Raw genomic sequence first — 21304 nt, forward strand, 5'->3', positions numbered from 1 at the left:
AACTTTCTGCAGAGTCAATCACTACAGACCTCCACACTTCATGTGGGCTTCAAATTAGCTCAAGAACAGCGTAGAGAGCTTCATGGAACGGGTTTCCATGGCCGAGCAGCTGCATCCAAGCCTTACATCACCAAGCGCAATGCAAAGTGTCAAATGCAGTGGTGTAAAGCGCGCCGCCACTTGACTCTAGAGCAGTGGAGACGTGTTCTCTGGAGTGACGAATCACTCTTCTCCATCTGGCAATCCGATGGATGAGTCTGGGTTTGGCGGTTGCCAGGACAACGGTACTTGTCTGACTGCATTGTACCAAGTGTAAAGTTTGGTGGAGGGGGGATTATGGTGTGGGGTTGTTTTTCGGGAGTTGGGCTCGGCCCCTTAGTTCCAGTGAAAGGAACTCTTAATGCATCAGCAGACCAAGAGATTTTAGACAATTTCTTGCTCCCAAATTTGTGGGAACAGTTTGGGGACGGCCCCTTCCTGTTCCAACATGACTGCGCACCAGTGCACAAAGCAAGGTCCATCAAGACATGGGTGAGCGAGTTTGGTGTGGAAGAACTTGACTGGCCTGCACAGAGTCCTGACCTCAGCCCGATAGAACACCTTTGGGATGAATTAGAGCGGAGACTGTGAGCCAGGCCTTCTCGTCCAACGTCAGTGTCTGACCTCCCAAATGCACTTCTGGAAGAATGGTCAACAATTCCCATAAACACACTCCTAAACCTTGTGGAAAGCCTTCCCAGAAGAGTTGAAGCTGTTATAGCTGCAAAGGGTGGGCCGACATCATATTAAACCCTATGGATTAAGAATGGGATGTCACTCAAGTTCATATGCGTGTGAAGGCAGACAAGTGAATACTTTGGCAGTATAGTGTATGTGATTTCTATGCATATAGGAACTTAGTTGTTGTGCCACAGCTTTTTCCAAAATACTTGATATAAAGGGAATCTGAGATAGGTCTATAATTTAAAAGCTTGCAGGGATGAAGATCAGGTTTCTTAATCAGAGGTCTAATTATTGCTTGAGCTTTTGATATATATATATCCAAGGCTAAGAGAGGAGTTTAATGACAGAAGAGTCTTGGTTATTTATGGCAAAATTTCTTTGAATAAACTTGTTGGAATTGAAGCTAATATGCAAGCAGAACAGTTTGTGGAGGAAATCAGTTTAACTACTTTGTTGAAGTTAGGCAAATGGTTCTACCCTCTCTGCTGCAGTTACAATGTACTCAAGATCTGGATTAACTTTGCAGGGCAGCAGGTTTGTGGAGGTTAACAGTGCATTTAGACATTTTTGCTTAAATATTCAATTTCATTATTAAAGAAATTCATAAAATCATTGCTGCTGTAAGCTGATTGCAACTGGGGTTCAGTAGCTGTTTGGTTCTTAGTCAGACACCAAGTATCGATATTTTTCTTTATGAACTGCGAAAATGAATTTTTTTTTTTTTGGTACTAGAATAATAGAATCCATTGCCTTTTCTTGTCTACTAGATGGTACTATTTTTTTTCTGGTGAGGTCAGCAGAGGGACAAAAGACATTGATACGACATATGCAAGGGGTGTCGCATGAAAGTAAAATACTCTGGAAATACCACGAGCATGAGGGCTCACCTCACATGCCACCATACAGAGACAACATTAACCAATGACAGCAAACATGGCTGAGGTCAGTTTTCTAGATTAATTGAATCAGGTGTGCTTGAGACAAATGTGTGCTTTTATGAGGGATTCTGTTCTCTGGGTTGAATAATTCTGAGACTGCAGTAGTTGTTAAAAGTGACATTTTGTGTTGAATTTTGAGAAACCACTTGCTATATTAGTTCTGTTGAGCTATTTAAATTGTTGTTTTTTGATTAGTTTATTGCGAAACAGCTGAAAGCTGATAAATTTAGCTAATAAACCTAATTTGCAACGGGGGGTTGAATAATTCTGATTGCAGCTGTATGTATATATTTATGTATATATGCAAATCAGCCCACCACAAAGTGTAACTGTATTTCTCCTACTACACACACAAACACACATACACAGCATTGCCTTTGTCCAAAATAACTTTTTCTAAAATCTGCGCATTTTTATGTTGTTAATTTCTTTCTCTAATTCATTATTTATATGCCACACTTAGACAACCACTATGGTTAGTGATAGAATGAAAACTGGCAAAAGCTTTTATCTTCAATGTTACATAATTTTGACAGTCAATATGCTATAAACTAATGCTAGTTAATAAATTAAGGTTAGTATTTCTCACTGCCCACCTGCTCAGATATGTCCTCCTCCTCCTTTTTAGCGTTTTCATTCTTGTGTTCTTGCTGCCACACTGAGTTTTTGCAGTTCTTGCCTTTGTTACAGCTACATCGGTAATGGAAAAAAATTAATGAAATATGCCTTCTGTATCAGTCCGTACCAGATTCGGTTCACTTATCTCTCACGGCTGATGTTAATTTATTTATTTTGTTGTCATTTTTTGCTGATTGTAACTCGTACAGTGGAATGAAATTAGAAGCAGTTTAGGTTAGCTTCTTATTCTCATTTCCCGTTCCACCTTATATCTCCACAATTTGAGTGATCTCGAGCTGCTCTCTCACTTGGCACGCTTCTTCCTGGACTTTCTCTACATTATCCAGGGCTTGACTGTTTACATGGACTGTGTTCTGTAGCGTATCAAAATAAAATAAACCATTAAAATAAAATAATAAAACCCACAAGTGTTAAGCTTGTAAATGTGAACACAATGTCGCAAATTTAAATCATAAGAATTGAATAAAACTCGGTGTAGTTCCTCGGTCAAGCGCTAGATGGCTTCCTGCGCTGGGAGAGTTCCGTTCATTTCACTGATTCAGTGAATCGAACATCCTGTGGTTCATTTTCCTCCAAGGAGCCGAGTCTCTGCACTGTTTGCTGATACAGCCCACTGGGGTAATAGGGAGCTTTTTGTTCTCATTTTCAGCTCCTTATTCGAATTTTCGCGTTCTACCTTAAATGGTGCGGAAAGCAACAGCTGTGCTATTTAAGATGGACCGAGAAAATTCGAACAAGATGCTGCTTTTGCCTTGTAATTGAGAGCAAAGCCAACGTACGTTTTTTGTATTGCAAATCACAGAATGCGATCTTATATTACTTTAATCCCCATCTTGTTGCCTACAACGCAGCACCGTTTTGAACCATGTAACTCACAGCAAGTGCTCGCTGGGCTTAAATACTGCCTCCGTACTGCGGGCTCAGTTGTTACACGGCGTTACAACTAAGCCACCTTTAGTAAACAAATACAAAAAGTCATTTCTTCTCTCATATAAAAGAAAAACAACAAATTTCATATAACTTCTTTGGGTGAAGTGGGAGAGATCTGTCTTTCGTGATGGGTGGGCACATGATCAGAACAAAAAATAAATCTGTCATTGTTGACACAGTCTCATGTCAGTGTTCATATACAATTTGATGTGTGTGTGTGTGTATCTGTCAGATGATCTATCTGTCTTATAGGTAGATAAATATATAATGCAGCATGGGTGGAAAATATTTGTTTCATTCATGGCATTGACTTGACGTTCCTATGTGACTATAACACTTCATTATCTCACCACTGCTGTCTCACATTCTCCAAACTAGAGCAGTACATGAAAGTTACACTGGGGCAACATTGCAGACCTCCTGCAAAATGTAGCACAAGAATAGGAGACTGCCAACAAAAAACTGGTGGCTGTATTTGTAGTTGAAAAAGGTAACAGATCGCAATATATGTTATCACAATACTCAACATATCGCAATATGTTTAAAGTCTTAATAATATCATATTGTGACTTAAGTATCACGATAATATCATATAGTGGGGCCTTTTGGCGATTCCCACCCCTATTGTTTACTGATAATATCTCTTTCATGTTCACTCTGTGTGTTCAGGTGACCTGGAGGTGAGTGAGAAAAGGATCAAATTCTGTTGGTTAAGACCATCACTCTAAAACTCACTAATCCTAGTGTACAGACTCCTGATGGCCTCCACATATATATTGGCATTTTTTCAGCAGAGGAAAAGAGAGAAGAGACAGCAGAAGAGAGCAGGGGGGGGGGAGAAAAGAGATGACTGAAAAAGAGATTAGAACATAGGAATAGAGTAGAGAGGGCTGAAGCAGAGAAGATTAAGGGAAGGTTAAGAGGAGAAAATGAGAGGAGGAAAATGAGAAATGTCCCTGCTGCCCACCCACGTAAGCAAGCAAGCAAAGTTTATTTATATAGCTCTTTTCACAACAGGCGTTTTCACAAAGCAGCTTTACAGAAAAATCAGCATTACAGAAAAAGAAAAGAAAATCAGCATTACAGAAGTATATAAACAACAATTCCTAAACCTTGGTCATAATACCTGGACTTGTCTTCATTTAACAATGCATAGATTTCTGTTTATATGATTATGATGATGGTTGTACTTTATTAATCCCTGATTTTGCCATTACAATACACTATTAGCCTTTATTGTAAAGAAATTTAAAATAAAAAGTTCATCCAGTGTGTGTAGAATAGCAGGAATTGAGCTCTGAAGTGGTCTTCATGGCCTGCTGTTCCTGCTGTGAAAGGCAAAGATACGAAGTGACACAAAATTGTTTTGACGTTAAAAGAGAATTCCACCAATTTTCCAAAATGTCTGTACAATTAAATAGTTAAGCTATTTAAAGAGAGAGTCATTCAGTGGTTTGATGTGTAATGCTCTGTCCTAGAGAAACTTACTGAGTCAGAATTATTGTGGTTGTGATAGGAACCAGATATTCAAAGTACATAACACCTCTAAAAGTTACATCACAGAAGTTATTTCATGAAATGGTTACAAATATGTTACTTGATGTCGGAGACATTGTTTTATGATAGTTTTGCGATATGTCTTTGGCCTAAAGCCATAACAGCAATTATTTTCATTAATCACAAGAATTGCAGTAGACAGAACACTGTAAAGTATTTTTTGGATTCAGTGCTATGTGACCATTATAAATATTACACATTAAATCTAGAATACACATGTAGGTTCTAGTTTTAGAATAACAAAGAAAAAAGCAACGTTCATGTTGTAGACATTAAGACCCCTGGTTCCAGTCCCCATCATTGTAAAGAAATTCACAGTATGTTTCCTTACAATACACATTTCATGTCAGATCACTCTAAATGACTTTACATCTTACCCATTTCATTTTTTAAAAAATGTGGAATTCCCCTTTAATGATTCCAGCAATGCTTATAAAATCCCTGCTATGACAATACATTAAAATACACAATACAAAACCCTGGTCATGGAATTTGTGCCCATTTGGTCAAAAGAGCATTTGTGAGATCAGGCAATGATGTTGGATGAGCAGGCCTGGCTCACACTTAGTGTTCCAGTCCATCCCAAAGGTGTTCCATCCCAATGACCACACTGGTCAAACCATGTCTTTATGGGCCTCGCTTTGTGCACAAGGGCACAGTAATGCTGGAAAAGGAAAGGGCCTTCCCCAAACTTGCCCCAAAGTTAAAAGCATATAGCTGTGTAAAATGTATCTAAATGCTGTGGCATTAACCGGCCTTCACTGGAACTAAGGGGCCGAGACCGAATCCTGGAAAACAGCGCTAGACCATAATCCCTCATTTTTTGGGATTCTTTGTATGTGCACTCTAAGCCTCACCAGTTGTTTATTTTTTGCTGGATTGGGTAGAAATTTTTACTGAACATCTTAGAAACCCTAAAGATAATGTGCAACATGTATTTATGTAAATAGTTTTTGCTGAATGTTTCACAGTAAACAAGTTATTGAAATATTTTTTACTTGAACAAAAATCTTCAATTTTCAAAAATATCTCTGCAAGATTTCACTGTCTTGCAACCAGATTTTGATTCTGTGTAGTATAAATATAATTCTACAACATCTAGAAGTTATTTTGTCCTGCATAAACAAACTGAAAAACAGATCTTGTTAGTTATAGTTTCAGAGCCATAACCCACATTTTTTTAGATATTTTGACTGTATATTTTCCCAAGGAATATTTGAAGTTGTGTGAAACTTTTCTCATGGGGAGGTGTTAATATTCACTGCAGATATATACAGAAAAATTTAATTCATTATATTACGCCATCATTTAATAATTTAATGAAAATAGCTAATAATATTACGTTCAGTGGTTTTATCTCATAGGTAGATATTTGTACAATGTTGACTTCAAGGTTTTCTCTCTGTGTGTGATACCTGTTGAGCCTGTGTTTCACTAGGTTTGGGAAAATTTGTAATGGCTTCATTTGTTGCATACTAGATGATGTTATTTTGCTCCGTGCATGGACACTTAGCTATACACAGGAAAAGATGTTAAATCCTTTATGCTATTGGTTAGGGACTTCCCAAGTACAAGTACTTGCACTATCAGATGCAAGTACTTATACCTAACAGTATAGCCACAACAGGGTGCACTACGTCAATTACACTGGAACTTAACAATACTAGCAACAACAAAGACGCCTTTGTGAGCATTTCATAGGGGCTGTCAAGTGGGCACCTTCCTTCATCGGTGTCTCCTGGAATTAAGCCCACAGTACCTCCATAAAGCTCCACAGGGGTGTCTGGTGTCCCGGACCCACCTCCCTCCATACTCTAATGGGTTAGGACATGTCAATATCTGACACACAAAAACAGAAACACCTCAAGATACACCCAATCATTACTGAGAGATTTCTCCACAACAAGCATGTATGAATGCCATCTGGGTTCTTCAGCTATACTTAGGCCTATTTGCTATTGGATTTAAGTATGCCATCTTCAGCCATTCTTATGCCCCATGGACTTAGATGGCTTTAAGTATGGCAATCACATACTACTTGGGTACATGCGACTTTACGTGTATTTCATGAAGAAGTCTGTTGTAAGATATTTAGGAAGTTGGTTTGCAGGCATACTTTGACATATTTTACAAGATATTCTGGATTTTGGCATAACTAGAGCCTGCATCAGCATGGCATGAGTATATGTAGAGGCCAGACCCCACAGTGATCTTAGGCTTGTGTGTTTCATGAAGCTCTCAAGGTGCAGTTCTTGTAATAATGTTGCTTCCAGAGGCAGTTTGGAACTCTGTAGTGAGTGATGGAACACAGGATAGGTCGTTTTTATTTATTACACACTTGAGCTTGGTGAGTCTTCTGTTGCAATAACTGCAACAACTTCTATAACAATAACAGTAATAACAGTACAACATAACAGTTCACAAGGGCCGAAATTTCACAAACTGACTTGTGGCAAACATACGTCGTCAACTTTCTTACAACATTGTCATACATTATGACTACCTATTGGCAATTTAGCAAAATTCCATGGAGTTCCAGGCTCAACATAATGGAACTTACAAGGGTTCTAGGAGGTTATGACAACTTACTGACAATGTTGTCAGATGTCTCAACTTTGTGAGGAATTACATTTCAATGTTGTGGGCACCAAAACAATAGGTTGTCACAATGTAACTGTGTTTACATTGAGCTCTTCAGTACGACTCATTCTGCTGCCTAATGTCTAATGTTTGACTATTGAGACTACATGACTATGTAGTTTGTTTTTATACACCTTTTAGCAATGAGAAGGTCCCAACACTTTTGGACATACGTTACCCACCTAGATTAGAGAAATTTGGTAAGCAACTCCAGTTATGAACATTCCTGTGTATGTGGGTATGTTGTACCCGCAAACAGTGAAGATTGTACACAGAGGGAAAAAAAGGGAGATAAGTATTAATAAAGCTTCATTAAATTCTATAGAATAGGTCCAGTATTACCTCAGCATTACCACACTGCTGTTCCACAACCAACAAAGCCCACTGCTGAGTAGCTTCACTTGGAAAATTAGGCAAGTGTGAGTAATGATGTCCTCTTTAGGATGTTAGAAACCTATATGTGAAACCTAGAAAAGATGATACAATGTCATGCAATAAGGGTTTAAGCCTTTATACGTACATGTATGAACATAATTATAGGCATAGGTCATGTAAAAGATACCACATATCAGATTTCAGTCCTTAGAACATTTCTTTATTCCAAAAAAAGAACAATGCAGTTCTATAACTATGCTCACATATGCATTTAAAAAGAACACAAATCCTTGTGATGCTGAAGATACCATCTAAAGAACAGCTGTAAACCCACATAAATGTCTGTGTTTGTGCTGAATGAAAATTTAGTCCCTTCAGTTCCTTCAGGAAACAGGCTATTAGAATTTGCCATATAGCCCTATTCAAGTAGGATTAGTATTACCTGGGGACGTGCTGTAATTGAAGTGAGTATGGACAAGCTCAGCGATTTTGATTCAGTATAAATCTGCCATGTTCATAGTTTTTACAAGTTTCCTAAGTAATATTTCCGGAGTGAATTACCTCCTATAATTCGCCAAACTCAGAGCTTTTCAGCAATAGCAGACCTGCTCAAATCGACATCTCATCGCTCCAACATGGTAGACACACGGACGCATCGCCTCAGATAGAGAACAACACAACGTGGCTTCTGTGAGTGTATTTTGATGGTTTTTCTTGGCGTAAACGTCTGCACGATGATGTTTTGATCTAGGCTATTTGGTGCAATTTGGAGAAATTATTCACGAGAATGTTTATCCTGTACAAATCGGCCAGTCAGATCACGCACAAATTACATTACCGAACCTCCTCTGGTAAAACTAATCCAGTTTAAATACAGCTTATGAACGACAAACAGGTTCAGGTTCATCCCAGTAAAGGGTAAAGGAGAGTATCAATACCTTATCAATAAGATATTAAGGACAACATTTAAGAATGTTGCTGGTTAAACATGTAATATTTATGCTTTTCTTTTTTTGTCAGTGTTTTAAAACATGCTTGGGAAGAAAACATGCTTGATCAATGTTAATATCCCTTAATGGTATTTTTACTGGAACAGTAATACTACTCAGAAACTGTCAAATAAATAAGGTTTAAGCACAAAATGCTTCATTTAAGAATCAAAAACATAGACTTCTTCTGCACAATCCAGAGACCCATATATAATATTGGCAGCGAATCATCATGTGGACATATGGCTGCTGACTACTTTAAGGCAATATAAGAGATATAAGGGAAAGTTCTGCTACATTGTAAATTAATATGAAGCAAATGTCTTTTTGCTACTCTGCCCTGGATCTTCATTATAGAGACATTACTGGTAAACACTTTCTCTTTATCTTCTAGGCAATCTAATCTTAAATACTTTACTAGTCATTCTTTAACAATCATTTTAATAGTAATTTAATACTACTTTGTCATTCCATTGGCCAGTGCAAGGCCATCAAAAACAAACTTTGCCACTTTTCTTTTAATTATTAAAATTCTACATACTAGCCAGTTATATTCCAACTGATTCTGAAGTAAAAAATCTTCAGATGATCAAGAGAGTGCATTTTTTTCATAAAGTTTGGGAACATCTGCTTTAACCCCTTTATTTTTACAAAGATCAGGTGAGCAGATGAAAGGCAGACAAGCTGAGCTGACTAACCATAATCCAAGGCTTTTTTTTTTTTAAATCCCTGATAAATGCAAAACAATCTGGCTACCACTGGAGGCTTTCAGTCTGCATAAACATTTGAGAAAAAAAGTAGTCTGTTAAAACAAAGTTCTATGACTACAGACAGAAACGATATTTAATAAGAAGAAATAAGAAGAAATTAATTCAGTTTGCTGAAAAATGCACTCAAAATACATATACTTTAGGTGAAGACGTCCTTAAATAAACATAATTCTGGGCCAGTGAATGTACTGATTTCTGTACCCCAACTAACAGAGAACTGTTCTCTGATCATCCTTGTTTTGCAGATTAAACTTTAAAATGCTTCAAAGCTAGGTTGGACGTTTGTCACCGCGCAAAACTTCAGAGCCAGTACCTCTACTACTCACACAAACCAATCTGCACTTGAAAGAGAGAAAGAAATATTAGAAGAAGGCCTTTGGCCTAGGTAGTTTGTTTGTTTCTCTTTCTTTCTTAAAACCAGTCTCATGAATAGGGAATCTTGGTCCTCAAGGATGAGCAGCAGGAAGTCATGTTTGTAGAAGACTAACACTTTTCCAATAATGAGAGTCTCTAAAAAAAAACAAACAAAACAAAAAGCCTTGATTGTACATAAAAAACACACATTCTAGTGTTAACTGCCCACTCTTACACCAACACGAGTCACATGTGTAGGAGCTAAGAGGTCTCTGGAATTATAAAAAGAACTTTTATATTGTCATTTATTCCATTTCTACAAACAACAACCCCAGCATTCCAAGCTGAGCTATGGTGTGCAAAAACATGACAAACTCTGCTTCAGGAATAGCTACATAGTAACTGCACAGTCCAAAAAAAAAAATTCACGTTACAACGGTGCGAGTTTCTCAGAGTAAAAAAGAAAAAAAAACAAAGAAGAAATATACATGTTAAAGCCATGTTCCCATGTTGTGTTTAAGTTGGATATTGGAAGAATAAGGAAATTTAGTGGCACAGAGGAGAACCATACTGTTTGGATTCAGGGTTAAATTCCAGATGTGCCACACACCTTCTGTGGCCAGGAGCCAGGGCAGATGACACCGTTCTTACCAGGACGAAAGCATGGCAGGATCACCTCCTTTCCTGTTGCTAAGCAATGCACCAGCCAATGGGTTGTCTACATCGTCCCATGAGTATAGCACTGCTTGACTAATGGTTTTAAAACATGCAGTGGCATGCCTCACATACGTTGAAGGAAGCGTGCACAACTTTCATCTTTCTACACTGACGTGTGAAAGGAGATAGAGGTATACTTGGAATCAACTACAAACAATATAGGGCAAAAATAAATTAAAACCAAAAAATCTGCAAAACGAGAGTTAGATCTGATCAGTAGTCAAGTGTGAGGATCCATGCCAAAGCATGTTGGTAAAGTTGATCGTATCAGTGTTTAAAGCTTCTTGCTAAAACTCAGATGTGGCCCCACCTCCCACATACACCACCCTCTCTTAGACGGTGGGGATGGGATCTTTAGATCTTTTTAGGCCGACGTCCCAGGTGGTAGTAGTACGAGAGGGTGATGGTGAGGAAGAGTATGCGGCTGAGGAGGAGGAGGATGGCAGGGTTTGACAACAGGCCCAGCTCCACCAGAGTGACGGAGGTTACTGAAACAAAGATTTGAAAACAATGATGAAATTATAGTGAACTGACTGAACCATGTAGCATTATTAAATAATATTTTACAAAATATACAGTGAGATGCACAAATATTGTGCTTCTCACTGTATACACGGTTATTTTTTAAAAATTATATTGCTGCTGTCGGAAGAAAACCTCATATCTCCAAAATAACTTTACAGGAAAAGGAAAAAACCTACTTTACTTTTAATGTAAGTCAATGGAACCAGAATGTTTTCCAAGTCATTTGGGGCCGTTTATTTTGGTCCATTCATCATAAAATTTACATACAATGTAAAGGGTAAAAGGCATTTTCAAATTATATCAAAAACTGAAAAACGGACATACAAGGTTTTCTTCCGACAGCAGTGATATATTCATAAAATTGGTATTCCAGATCAAAAGATTGGTATTTTAGCCTTTACTTCTGGCCAGTGTTTTCCATACAACATAAACCACAGTTTTTTTTTTCATATGCTCACCAATTTCAGTTGAGCATAAGTATTGAGACAAATGAAAAGTGATTCTGACTGCTCAGGTGTCCCACATTTCGTTAATGGTAAAATGCATAAAAATGCCATGAATGTGTAGGTTTGATTGTTATCATTAGGGGTCATGTTTTGATGTAAAAGCAAGCAGTTTTGAACATGAGATTAAAGTGAACACCAATCAGAACTGTTGTAGAACATCTGGTCATTCCAAAAACAGTGAAAATTTTGAAAACTACTGGAGGTGTAAGCAATTTGTGACAATCAGGCCATTCTAGAAAGACCTTAGCAGCATTACAGAAACACTGTCAGAGCTGTCCACACCAGGTTATTTGAGAAGCATGGAGGTGGCAGTGTCAAGGTTTGACCCAGCATGACTGCTTCTTTAACTGGATCATTTGTCTTCACTGACGATGTAACTGGTGATGACCGCTGCAGAATGCATTCTAATGTGTACAAAACATCTTCAGTGTGGTCCAATCAGGAGGCAGCTATCTAAGTAGGCAGCATTTTAAGGCAGCAATTGCTGCTCCCGAGACTGATTTGATTGATTGTTGTATTTGTGTAAAGTATTGAACATATTTGTGTTTGTAAAAATGTGGTGAAATTTTGGCAGTTCGCTTGTCTAACACAATCAGGCTCCGTGTGTAGCTAGCTAAGCTAACTTGTCAGGTGAAGCTAACGTTGGTTAGCTTAGATAGTGGGCTAGCTGTGTAAATGCGCTGGCTCTCAAAACCAAGAGAGTTCAGTCTAAAATATTGTCTGTTTACTGTTTAGTAGCGCTTTTATATGTAAATCATTTATCAGTGTAATTCTATACTCAGAGATTTTTTTCTGTACTCTAACGTAATAGAAGCAGAGAGGCGCTGGCTGTGGAAGAGAAGCTGTTACAGGGAGGAAACTGCGCAGAACAACTGAAAACAGTTCACTTTTCGAGCAAACGTGGGAGAAAACACGGCAGAACCAACACTGACCACTGACGTTCTCCCTGAATGATGAAAAACACTTCCACTTAGTAATCGATCGTAAATAATTAAAAAAATAAATAAATAAATACCACAAATGCTCATTTTTGCCTGCTCTGCTTATCTATTATTGCTATGCTTCTCACAGTCACAACAGTGGACAGCTACATTTCAGACTATAAGCTCAAATCAGGTGAGAATGCATTAAATAAAATGCATATTAGCCAGCTTAACAGATGGTGTGCACTCCTTTCTTCTGAGAGCACTTTGTACAAAATTATGAGTAGTTTTTATCCTGTGTGTGCTAGAAATAAAGCAGATTCTTTAAGGTGGATGAGGACAGTGAATGAACTGAAATGATTCATAAACGAGTAGTCATGATTATCCGTATTCATCTGGGGTGCCGAGTCAAGTATATCACGACACATATGACTCCTTAAAGCAGCCTGTTTTTCATACACAATAATTTCCCACAACAGCGTCAATGCAGGAAAACAGCTGCCGCAGATTCGGGAGCCGTACTTATTCACTGAGGTGATCCACCTTTACAGTCAGATCTGAGTGTAACCAGCAACTGCAAGTAAACAGATAAAACGTGTACAGTGCAGTAAAACTTTTGACATATGATGGTTCTGAATACAATGCCTGCTAAGGTTCCTTTCTGAAAGAGAGAGGTGCCTTTGAAGACAGCGACTAGTTAGGCAGTTGGCTCCTCCAGAATGGAACGCACCAATTGCCTTCCCATTTCCACACCTTAAATGCTTCCTCCAAATGCCTCTAAACGCACTGGACAAAATGCTAACTTTAAACAACTTCGATCTACTTTAAATTAATTTGTCTCACTACTTATGCTCAGCTGAAATATGTGTAAACACATCAATCAGTGCATATACATGCTCTCATGATGCAATCATAATCGGATTTCTGCAGTTATCTGATTATTAAGATGGTCATGTAAACACCATATTCCGATCTAGAAATCCGATAACGAGAGCTGGATTTTAGCTCAGTGATCAGATTTCTCAGTGTCTGCGCATGCGCGAGAATAGACGGTGGATGGCTGCAAAACACTTTTGGAGAGGTGCTAAAACCAAATACGAGACAAAGGATTAAAATATTCTTCATCTTCTAAATGATATATGTTCATATTTTCGGGTAAAGTGCCGCAATGTATTTTTTTTGCGGCATGAAGTTTGAGTTTTACGGTACGTTTGCGTCGCAAGAGTTTATTGGCTGGTTGCAAAGTAGAAATGTGATTACTATCCGAGTCATGTAGACCCAGAGTTTCCCATTATCTGATTACTCAAGAGCATGTAAACGTGTTGATTGGATTACTGACAAAATCACATTTTCTGCAGTTATCGGATTATTAAGTGCATGTAAACACACTCAAATGGATTACTGACAAAATTTTTTTCCTGTATGGTCTATGTTTATGGACAACATTGGCCAGAGATAAAAACTGACACTGTGCTTTAATCTCATTCTGATCTTCTGATCTGGAATACAAAGTTTATCAATTTTATAAATATATAACAAATGACCCATTTCACACCACTGTCCTAATATTTTTGCTTCTTAGTATATAATGCTTTTTGTACTGAAAGATTTTGAATATCTTTTTAAGGGATAAAAAGTCTTGTGCTGTGGGTTAACTACCAGAAGAGGGCACTGCTGATCTAGACAGATACAATAGCACCACAGTGGATATTGAAAACCACCACACATGACAAACCTAAAGGTAAGCACACCTAAAAACTGGATGGCAAAGTAGCACGCTTCACTAAGCAGAGTCCACTGGATGATAACTTTCTCAGCAGTGTACAGACCGTTCCACATGATTAGAGAGAGACCTACAAAGAAAGAGAGAGATGGGAAATGAAACATTTATAAAGAACAAGAAGACACACTTTTCCTTCATATCCTAGAATTTAATCCACTGCTTCAGTCAAGTTGGGGAGGGATATGAAGCTGAAATATTGTCCAATGAGCTGTGAGAACAGATGCACACACAGCTCACTTTTGTGTTCTTTGTTTGCTACCAGTGGCAGAGAGAATGAGGCTTAGTGTGTAATTTAATGACTGAGTGGCGGGGAGTATCTAATTCCCAAGAAAATATTCCTGCTTTCACATTCCAGTATCCACCCACTCACTCCTTTCAAATGACACACACATATGTGGGCACACACACACACACACACACACACACACACACACACACACACACAATATCTAGAATTATCTGTGTGAGAGAGTGCACAGATGTGTGTGAAACAGCAGACAGTTCTATTTTGGTGGAATCTGACTAACATGAAGCATACTGAAAACGGTTAATATGGTTCATCACTTTAGTCAGTACAATACATACTGTGCAAAGAAGTCAGAGACCACCCTTTATTTTATTTCCAATCAAAATGGCCATCAAGCACAAGTTGTTCTTTTTTTGGCACCAGGGAAAAAAGCAGATACAGTTAACTGTAGTTAACTATAGTTAACATGAAAATTACATAGCTTCAATATAATATCAATGTTTTCAGTATTCAGTGTCTCCACCCTTTACTTTTATTACATTGTCCATCAGTTTGGTAGACTTGCTTGCAGACAAATCTGCAGGGATATTTTTCCACACCTCCAAAGTTCAGTCTTAGAAATTGGTTGCATTTTCTGCGTCCCATGATCCAAATAATCCCAAACACATTAAGTGATATTGAGGTCTGGACTGTGTCTTCCTTGTTTGATCTGCATTTTTTTCCCTCTTTTCTCTGTAATGGCTTTATCATAGCTACACATCCTTTTAGACTCATAGCACTGAGTTGCATTCTCACAGTTGAAGGATGGACAGAAACACCTGTGGATTTTCTTTTTCTAATCTGAAGCAAGAGTGGAGCTTGATTTTCTACTATTTCTCAAAAATGTAGGGCTTAACTACTGTTTATCTGATGCTGACAGTCTTGGTGGTTTAAATGGTGTTGCATGGTTGTTAGGAGTCCCATCTCTACATCTTTTAATAAAAAACTCCAGTTTTGGAAACTCCCTTTTTTTCCCCACTTTTTTCCCTTGGAATCCCCCTTCCTTTTGCATCTTAAGAAATTAAGAAATTTCTCCTGAAAAATTCATAACTTGTACTTCCAGGCAATTTATCTGGAAATGAAATGAAGGGAGGTCCCTGACTTTTGCACAGAACCGTGGCATGTATTTTTATACTGCAATGCCAGCATTTTTGGAAGGATGAGATGCAGTAACACATAGCAAAACAGCAACAACTGCAGAGAGAAAAGAGAGAAGAGTGGAATACAGCAAGACTTACTCAGCAATGCCCCTCCATACAGACGTATAGAGACACTGGTGGCTGTTTGCTCCTGGTCGAATACGACTTCATAAAGCTGATTAGGGAATGCCAAGGCCTAGAAGCCACAGACATCAAAGACAGGACATGCCAGTAACATAACTGTAAATGCACTGCATTCCGGTGTGAACAGGCTAAAAGATTAAGGAACCCTTGCTTCTGCTAATTCTACTCATTTTGGTACTTACAGAAAACTTGTCAGTACTGTTTAATGTTTCCGGGTTTCTGGCCGAAAAGTGAGTAGAAAATGTGTTTTAGGCATTCATTGATGTTTAGTATCGATTTTTTCCCCAGTTCTTTTGTCACTCACTTACTCTAAAGAATTTGGATACCTCTGAGATTAAAACACTTGTGTTATCAGCAAATTAAATCTTGACAGCTTGATAAAAACACTGGATGGATAATCAATGTATGCAAGAAGTAATAATGGCCTTATGGCATAACACATTTTGCATTTGAGAGGAGACAATCTGTCTTTCAAAGCTTACAAATGATTTCCTAATTTCAGCTGCTTAACAACAAAACCTGGTGACACATTAAATATTGAGCTTTATCATGAAAGAGCTAAAATAATACCACTGAACCAACTAAATTGCAGTGAACCAAAATTACAAATTGACAGAAATACTAAAAAGGAATTAATAAGTAGTGTGTAAAAATTTATTTGTGTGAAATACTATTAAAGGTTAACTTGAAAATGCAGAGTTTCCAATAACTCTACGTATTTGTTGACAATATCCTCATTTGTGGTTAGTATTGGGCTGAGAATATCTAGATTCATTATAGGGAAAATTGGCCATCTTCTCAAACTTTCTGCACAATTAAATGATTAAGGTATAAACACAGTCATTCATGTGAAATGTACCATTCTAAAGAAGCTTGAGTCTGAATTGTATAACTCCTCTAAAAGCTACTTTACGAGGAGCTGTTACATGAAGTGATATTAATACGCTGCTTAATGACAGTTAGATAGATAATGTTTTGGTTTAAAACATTTCTTAAAAAATATTCATTGGGGAGAGACACATGCAGGGCACTGTAAGGCAAAGTAGTACCTTTTTCCAGACGTACCACAACTTTACCATTATCAACATTACATATAAAAACTCAGCAGACACATTTAGGGTAATTTTGGATAGCAAATGAAGTGGCAATATTTGCGCTGTACATTAAGATCCCTGGTTCCTACCATCACCACTCAAAAATACAGAGTAGGTAAGTTTCTCTACAATGCAGTATTTCCCTTCAAACCACTCTGAATGACTGAATTATGCAGAAATTCTGAAAAATATTTATAAATCGTGGAACTCTCCTTTAAATAGTTCACACACACCGCACATGATTTATCATATAACTACAAATTTATGCCATATTCTTCTCTTGCCAATTAATTTCTTTTCCCCAACAGCCTCAAATAGGCATCTGAAATATTTCTAATAATAGTGTTCTCTTTACTGGTGGTACTCACCATTAAGGCCATCACTGTGAAGACCACTGCTGAGAACAGGATCCATATTCTGTAGCAGAGAAAAATATTAAAGTGACTGGAAAAAGATAATCTTTGCTGAGGAGGCAGAATTAAAAGCATATAAAAACTCAGATATAACAGAAATCTATAAAATTCATACTATATGTAAATTCTGCAGATTGTCCTCCATGATCATTGAAGGCATATTAAAATATCTTTGAATATGTTGAGCTTGAAAGTGAACAATCTAGAACAATTCACACAAGCTCAAGAAAAAACCTCACATGGAGTTACAAGTAGAGCGGCATGTAATAATAATTCATAACACTGCTTGACTCAACCTTCTCAAAACTGTATTAAAGTTTAACTCTTGTGCACCATAAATCAGTGAATGAGAACTAATGAAAAGAAGCATTGCTACTTTGTGTGTCAATAAATAATTTATATCTTGTCATCAAAAATGTTGCCATACTCATTTTATGCTTTGCATACAAAAATAATAGCTCAATTAATAGTGATTGGTATGGCCAAAAATTTATAACATGGTTCAAGTAAATATTTTGGACTGTTTTGATATATATATATTGCAGTACATTTTTTTTCAATGGCTTATTATTATGAAACGTCCATTTACTTTTTAATTAAAACCATTTTTAACAACCAAAGTAAATCTGAAATATGTTTATTGTGCAAAATAGTAACAACAAAACTGAACAATATCTAAATAGGTATCTATGTCAACATTGCTTTCTAACACTAGCTCTGCTGGCCTGGTTTTTTGCTAAACATTGTTTTCTCATCTGAATTTCTACAAGTCTGAAGTTGCTGAAGTATTTGGCAGCTGTTTGCTCGAATTTTCCTTTACACCTTAAATGGAACAACAGTTACGTTTTGGCATCTGTATTGGTTAATGCGTTAGGCTAAGGCTAACCCCAAAAGACCAGCCATTCATTTATGTTCACTGCCTTAAAAACAAAGTAGACTACTTCAGATGCGATAGCTAGGCAGCAGGTGATTAAAGGTGTACTGTGTTTTCATTTTCTTCTAGAATGTGACAAACATCCATGACTCAGCCATCTACCTCAGTGTGCCAACGACAGCAAGTTTACTACAGCTTTTGCGTCATATTATCTGCCGGTTGTGGCATACTAGTATAACGGTTATAACAATACCCATATCTGTTCAAGATTTTTTAACCAGTATTCTGCCTCACTGCTAAACTGAATAGTATTTTCTGATCTATGTACTTAAGGCCAAACTGTTGAACCCTAGTTAGAAAGAGCCCTGTAAACACCTTCACAATGCATCATTCCAACACAGTTTCACTTTTCATTTGTACAGCTGTGGCATCTTTCACCAAAACAGTGTTGAAACTTTTATAAAACAGAACAGAAATAAAGAAAAAAAAACAATAAACAGAAAGTACTAGTTTGCAGTCCAGCCACAGAACTATGAAATATCCACTGGAATACAATATATTATAAGGGCTAAAATAAACAGAGATAGAACTTGCTTTGTTTTAGAACCTTTAGCACTGAGCTCATTCATTGTTCTCTTACCTCAAACCCACAGGCTCACGCACAGCAAACTTAATCTCATTACCCAGCATTTGACTGATCTGGGAGAGAGACAGAGAGAGACGAGTGAGAGGGAGTTAGTTATGGCATACAGAGACAAGAACAGAAGAGAAAAAAAAAAACACTCGATGGCAACATTTTTTGAGGTAGGAAAGGCATTAAAAATCATGTTTAAGTACATAAAATAGATATGCCATCAATCATTCATGATTATGACAAATAGGAACATCTAGATCAGTCCAAAGTGTGGCAAGTTTGCATGATGTGTTAGCCACTGGAAGAATGCAAACTGGCTGATTTGCATCAAGTCAACAGCGCAACTGCAGCCTGTGTGTGATGGACAGATTAATAAAATATCTATATTTAGCATAAAATCTGATTTGGTAACAATTAGCCAATATAGCCTCCCACACACTGAGTCTGACAGTTCTCACATATTCACAGAGTGAAGTTCACAGCTAACGTTCTGCATATCCACCCACATTCAACAATTTCAAGCTGGTGAAAACACCACATGACTTCAGTTACTCTACAATAAGATTTTCATGCCAGCTCATCTTTCACCCATATAATCACTGCTTTGCAGCCATACATTTTAACGATCTCAGTGACACTGTGGCAAATACTTATCCTCTTTCTGGTTTATTGTACTATTTTTTTATTGTATTTTTCTGCATATTCCACCAGTTTCATTTGTTCAGTTCTTTTACTAGGTTGTAGGAAAAGATGCTCTTTTTGTTGGTTCAGGTACTTTCATATTTGTGAAAAAGTCTTTATGTAAAGGTACCGTTTTTTAGGGCTGTGCAGTCATTCCCAGCATTCTTACAGGGAGTAGAACAATACTGCATATTCTATAGCGGGAAAATGTGCTCCATAAGCAATGTGTAAAACGGGCCTTAAGTAGCAAAAAGGTCTTGAGCTAAAGCGTTACTCCATCATCAGAAAGACACTGAGAAGGAGCAAACAGCTTTAAAGTACTAACAGTGCTGTGAGCAGCTTACATAACAACCACAAAAGCCAAGTTTAGTAAGTTTGCGGTTTCTGAGGCTAATGCAAAGCAGATTAGCATCAAAGTAGATTGGCTATTTTTACAAACACAAAGTAGGCACACTACATCAAGTAGCAGAAGCAGTCATTTTGGCTCCCAGTTCAGTTTGCACAAAAGGGTCACTGCTATTACATTATGTAACTGAGGATGAAAACATCAAGGCCCATTCTTGAGTGTCCTTTTAACTTCTTTTTGCATACAATCACAAGTGCAAGCAAACGCCACTTTGTCAGCCATCCTTCGCCTCTGGCTAGCAGAGCAGCTTTCTGATGAGGCTGCAGTCACATATTTGAAGGACTTTTGTTTATTGATGTGAAGAGGAGACCTTTTTCCTATGAGTCACATGTCCAGATACGGTGCAATAACTTATCCATACTAGGTAGTTCTGAGTGGGGCGTATGTGTGCTAACGACAGCTTTCTGTCAATGTGCTCACGAAGGTAGCAGCAACAGAAGCAGAGCAAAAGGGTGTGAAGAACAAAGAAAAAAAGGAGAAAAAGAATCTTGGAAAATCTTTCTTTCGCCCTGGTCAAATTATGTTTTACAGATTTTCAAAAAAAGGGGAAAATAAATGCACATCCTCTACAGAGAACACACTTCTGCCCATTTTAATGCACTTCTACTGTTTGCTGAATTTAACATATTGGGAAGAAACTAAAAGACAATTTAGAGTCTGTGCACACTTTATATTTGATATTTTTCCAATATGTTAAACTCAGCAAATATATACAGAAATTGTACAATAATGTTGGCAGAAAAATGTCATGTTTAAGTTTATTCTCTGTAGAACATGTTAGTTTATTCTCACTTACAAAATCAACAAAACATGCAATTTACAACAACAAAATCTGAAATAATATGCATGTGTGTATGTATTTGCAATTTCACATATAACCAAATAGCTAAACTAGAAAACCATAAATGTGGAAAAGATTTCTTACACCCCTGTACCGTCTCCCTGTCTGCTTAAACACACATGCCCACACCCACACCCACACCTCTCCTGGAGTATATTCTTCAGTCATAGGTGGGAAATTCTGTTTATAAAGGAATGAAATAGTACAGCGCAAAGGGAAAAAACACTGCAGGTAAAAAAAAGCAGACAGGCACAGACTTGTTTGATGGTTGCCAGTTTCCTGACTGCAAACACGTCCAGAGAAAATCAGTTTTCTGCATGAGAAAGCACAAAAAGTCCCAGAGAATAAAATGATTCATCATACTTGCAACATTTTCTTCCGAGGGCGCACCTGTTCAAAAACTGCTGGGCAATGTTCAGGTGG

At 37.6% G+C, this 21304-nt stretch overlaps 1 protein-coding gene across 2 annotated transcripts in view; it reads right to left on the bottom strand.

Annotated features, from left to right (window-relative positions):
- Positions 1–8000: 8000 nt before the first annotated feature.
- tp53i11b (tumor protein p53 inducible protein 11b) overlaps positions 8001–21304 on the bottom strand; it is a 62666-nt gene continuing 49362 nt past the window's right edge. For both annotated transcript variants that reach the window (XM_036561619.1, XM_036561620.1), the window contains exons 3-7: positions 18960–19018; positions 17401–17449; positions 15894–15990; positions 14338–14439; positions 8001–11120 (exon numbers count right to left, since the gene is read on the bottom strand). In XM_036561619.1, coding sequence (XP_036417512.1) covers positions 10987–11120; positions 14338–14439; positions 15894–15990; positions 17401–17449; positions 18960–19018 — 441 coding nt within the window. In that variant the 3' untranslated portion in view covers positions 8001–10986. The remainder of the gene's footprint in view (positions 11121–14337; positions 14440–15893; positions 15991–17400; positions 17450–18959; positions 19019–21304) is intronic.

The sequence above is a fragment of the Colossoma macropomum genome, unplaced genomic scaffold (assembly GCF_904425465.1).
Source record: "Colossoma macropomum unplaced genomic scaffold, Colossoma_macropomum, whole genome shotgun sequence".
In the NCBI taxonomy this organism is placed as follows: Eukaryota; Metazoa; Chordata; class Actinopteri; order Characiformes; family Serrasalmidae; genus Colossoma; species Colossoma macropomum.